Source organism: Zalophus californianus, chromosome 11 (assembly GCF_009762305.2).
Source record: "Zalophus californianus isolate mZalCal1 chromosome 11, mZalCal1.pri.v2, whole genome shotgun sequence".
NCBI lineage: Eukaryota > Metazoa > Chordata > Mammalia > Carnivora > Otariidae > Zalophus > Zalophus californianus.
Window position 1 is genome coordinate 105,192,576 of NC_045605.1, and position 3,527 is coordinate 105,196,102.

At 59.1% G+C, this 3,527-nt stretch overlaps 1 protein-coding gene across 3 annotated transcripts in view; it reads left to right on the plus strand.

The window, feature by feature from the left end:
* The window catches only part of SPINDOC (spindlin interactor and repressor of chromatin binding), an 11,309-nt gene extending 8,015 nt beyond the window's left edge, over positions 1 to 3,294 (plus strand). Inside the window, exons 6-7 of one of the 3 annotated variants that reach the window (XR_003517668.2) lie at positions 1,809 to 1,936; positions 2,480 to 2,612. Coding sequence is in view for 2 of the 3 variants with exons in the window: in XM_027581468.2 (XP_027437269.1) it covers positions 2,480 to 2,691 (212 nt within the window). In the remaining variant the exon portion in view is untranslated. Of the gene's footprint in view, positions 1 to 1,808; positions 1,937 to 2,479 lie in introns of all 3 variants that reach the window. The other 2 variants (XM_027581468.2, XM_027581467.2) reach the window with 2 other exon arrangements.
* Positions 3,295 to 3,527: the final 233 nt, after the last annotated feature.

The following is a 3,527-nucleotide window of genomic DNA, read 5'->3' on the forward strand; positions in this document are numbered from 1 at the left end:
CAGTCCCGAAGTCCATGAGCTCTTACCACGTGCTGAACTCTTTTAACGTCTTAGCGTGTCATCGGTCTCCTTAAATCGCCACAACCACCATACACGGTATTAGGATTTCCATTTTGGAGAAGAGGACACAGCCTCGGAGAGGGAAGGCACCTCTCTCAGGGCCCCTCACCTAGTAAACGACAGCCTGTGTGCGTCTCCACCTGTGCCCATCCCCCTCCAGCATCCAAGCCACATCCTCTGCCTTCTCTCTGCTGCTGGGGCTAAAACTGCTGCTGGCAAAGCCTGTCCCCCGGCCACACACACTCCTCGCTGGAGCCCATCCCCCACCCAGCTGGCCACCCTCCTCTCTGTCCACCATCCGTATTTCCCTCTCCTCCAGATCTTACCCGGCAGCCTACGCAAAGCTGTGATTTCTCCCTTCTTGACCCCTCATGCCTCCCTAGCCACTGTCCCATGTGTCCCCAAGCCTTTTCAGCGAGGCTGGAGAGCATTTTCTACACTAACTGGCCCTCCCCTCGCTGGGAGCCACTTCAGTCGTATTCCCATCCCCCCATCGCATGCTAAAATTGCTTGTTTGGCAGGGTTACCTTTGACTTGCCTAAAATGAAAATCCAGCGGTCAATTCTCAGTGCTTGTCTTTCCCCAATGTGACCATAACTGTGACATCGCCCTCCCTCCTTCCTGGAATCACTCTCCGTCTTGGGGCTCCTCAGGCCACTGGCCGGGTCTCCCTCCAGCTTCACTGGCTGTTCTGTTTCTCCGGCCCGTCCTTTCACACACGACTCCCTGAATCAGATCGGACAGTTCTCTCTCTTTTTTTCTCGAATGTAAGCTGCTTCAGGTCAGGATGTGTGTCTCTTTCATTTCCTGTGATCTCCCCAGCGCCAGTTACAGGGTCCAGGTGCTGCTTACGTGTTCGGTGAGGGACTGGATGCCTCAACCCTGGGGCAAGACCTTCTTCACTCCTGGAGCGACCCAGTCCGAGTTCATGTGCGCCCAGCTCCCACCCAGATTCCCCCTGGTTCCAGCCTCTCTTCCAGATGCCCATGTGACATATCTCTGGGTGTCCATAAGATCTGTCAAACGGGCTTATCCAGACTGAACCCCCATGTCCCCAGGCCCGCCCCGAGCCACTCTCCTCCTCCCCATGCTCCTCTCCCCTTTTCCATTGTGCACTTTGCTCAGGCTAAACCCTCAGTCACCCTCTTCCCGTTTCCCAGACTCCACATCAAGCTCTCGGCAAATCGTGTTAGCCCCACCTCCAAGATTGGTTCAGAATTCACCCTCCTTTCACCCCCTCCACGGCGGCTACCCTGGTCCAAGCCATCTCTTGCCTGGTTCCTTAATGGCCATCTCCCTGGCCTCCCAGCTTCTGGTCTTTGCCCACTCTGGTCTCCTCTCCTACGGTAGCCAGGGTCCCCGGTGCGAACCAAGTTGGATGCCGTCCCTGCTGGTTCCTGTCACGCTCCAGATAGAAAACCAGAGAGTCCTCATGACGACCGGGGATGCTCACCCCAGGATCCTGACTCCCCTGGCCCAGCCCGCCCGCTCTGCCCAGGCACTGCCTGCTGTTCCTGCAAGCACAGGCAGGCACCCCCGGGCGTCCGCGTTCGCCCTTCCTGCTGCCTGGAGTGCTGTTGCTCGGCCACCTGCGTAGCGGGCCCTCACTTTCTGTACGTCTTTGCTCACATACCCGCTCCGTGAGGCCCTCCGTGCTATCCTGCCCCCTTCCCCGGTGTGTTCTCTTACTTCACTTTGTTTCCGTCCATACGCAACACATCACATCTTGTGTCCGTTCATCCTATTAGCTCCCGCCGCCGGATTGGGGGTTCCAGGAAGGCCGCGTGGAGTCTGCTCGCCCCTCTCTTAGGGCCCGGTTTTGCCTATTCTGAGCAGCTGCTCCCCACTGCTGAGGTGGACATCTGATCCCCAAGGGGTAGGTCCTGACCGGAGCGGAAGAGCCCCGTGAAGCTCGCAGGGCAGAGCTGGGATGCTAACCCAGGACTAGCCGTGCAGGGCTCTCGCCTTAGCCTCCGGAACCGTCTGTGAGCCCCTTGGTGGGCAAGGCTGTGTCTTACTTGGTTGGCGGGGGTTCCCCACTCCCACCACCAGTGTCCACACAGGGCAGAAGCCCTCAGGCTAGGGCGCCCAGGAAGTTTTAGATGAAGCAGAGTGAGGTGAAGGGAAGAGCCGAGGGAGGTAGACAGCACTGAGCGTCTGTGTACCAAAATACGTGGGGGAGGAAGCCTGACTTATGCCTCCGGGGCTGTGACCTCATTTTCTGGTTGGTCGTGGTCCTGTGATAAACCAAGAGTGGAGCTTCCCGCTGTCCCTTGGGCTCCCCCTCATACCAGGCCTTGGACTGTGGAAGTGAAGGCCTGGGAGTGGAGGTGCGGTTTGCAGAGGCCTTTGGGGGGCACCATCGTGGTGGGGGTCCGGAGGGCCCTGACGTCTGCTCTCTGCTCCCATCCCTGCCCAGCTCCCCCTCCGGGGCTTCGTGGGACACTGGATCTCCAGGTTATCCGCGTCCGGATGGAGGAGCCCCCGGCAGTCAGCCTCCTGCAAGACTGGTCCAAGCACCCCCAGGGCACCAAGAGTGTGGGAGCAGGTGACACCCCAAACTGGCCTGCGGTTCTGTCAGGCTCCAGCACCACTGTGGGGGGGCAGCCAGAGGCAGGGAGTGGTGTATAGGTTCTCGCTTTCCTGGGGAGGGAGGGAGGGAGGAGGCAGGGTCCCCCTTTGGCTTATCACTCAGAGCTGCCCGGCTCGGCCACCTGATGGAGAGAGTAAAACCAGGTGCCAAGGCAGGATGGAGGAGAGGAAGGGGGGCAGCATCCACTGCTACGTGGGGGCACTGGAAGGTGTCTACCCCTGGCAAGGCACAAGGCCGTGCCCTGAGACGGGCAAGGCTGACCTCGGGGCTGTCATGTGGTAGGGCATTGAGCCTATGGAGAACACCTACCCCGATCCTTTGACTGACCCAGATCTCTCTGCCCCCGCTCCTTTCCCCTCTTAGCCCCCCTCCCCCATTCTCCCTTGGCACAGTGCCTTACACAAGAGGTGGTCACAATGGGGTTTGAACTGAGTCCCACTACCTCGGGGGACGCCTCTCCTCCCCCACCTGTTCAGGCCCCTAAACCAGGAGGCCTCCATTACCTCTTCCCGCTCCATCCCTGCAGGAGGCCCAAGCAGCCCACCTGGGGGCTTTGTTCACTCCCTCCTTTTCACCTCTTTTCCTGTTGTATATATCTCCTTTGTTGACAATAAATTATTTTTTTTATTAAGAGAGTTCCGTCTGGGCCATCATTGGGGGACGGGATTGGCTGGCAGGATATCCAGGTTCCTGGAGCAACCCTGAGGGGCGGGTGGGCTGACCGTTGGTCCTGGGTGCGAGGGCAGAGCAGGGCCAGGACAGGGCATCATTGGCTGGAGGACTGGGGCTGCCTCGGTGCCAGTCACAGAGGGATACCTTGCCCCTTCCCTGTGCCCTTGCAATGGGGTCAGAAACACCTTTTCTTTGACATCTT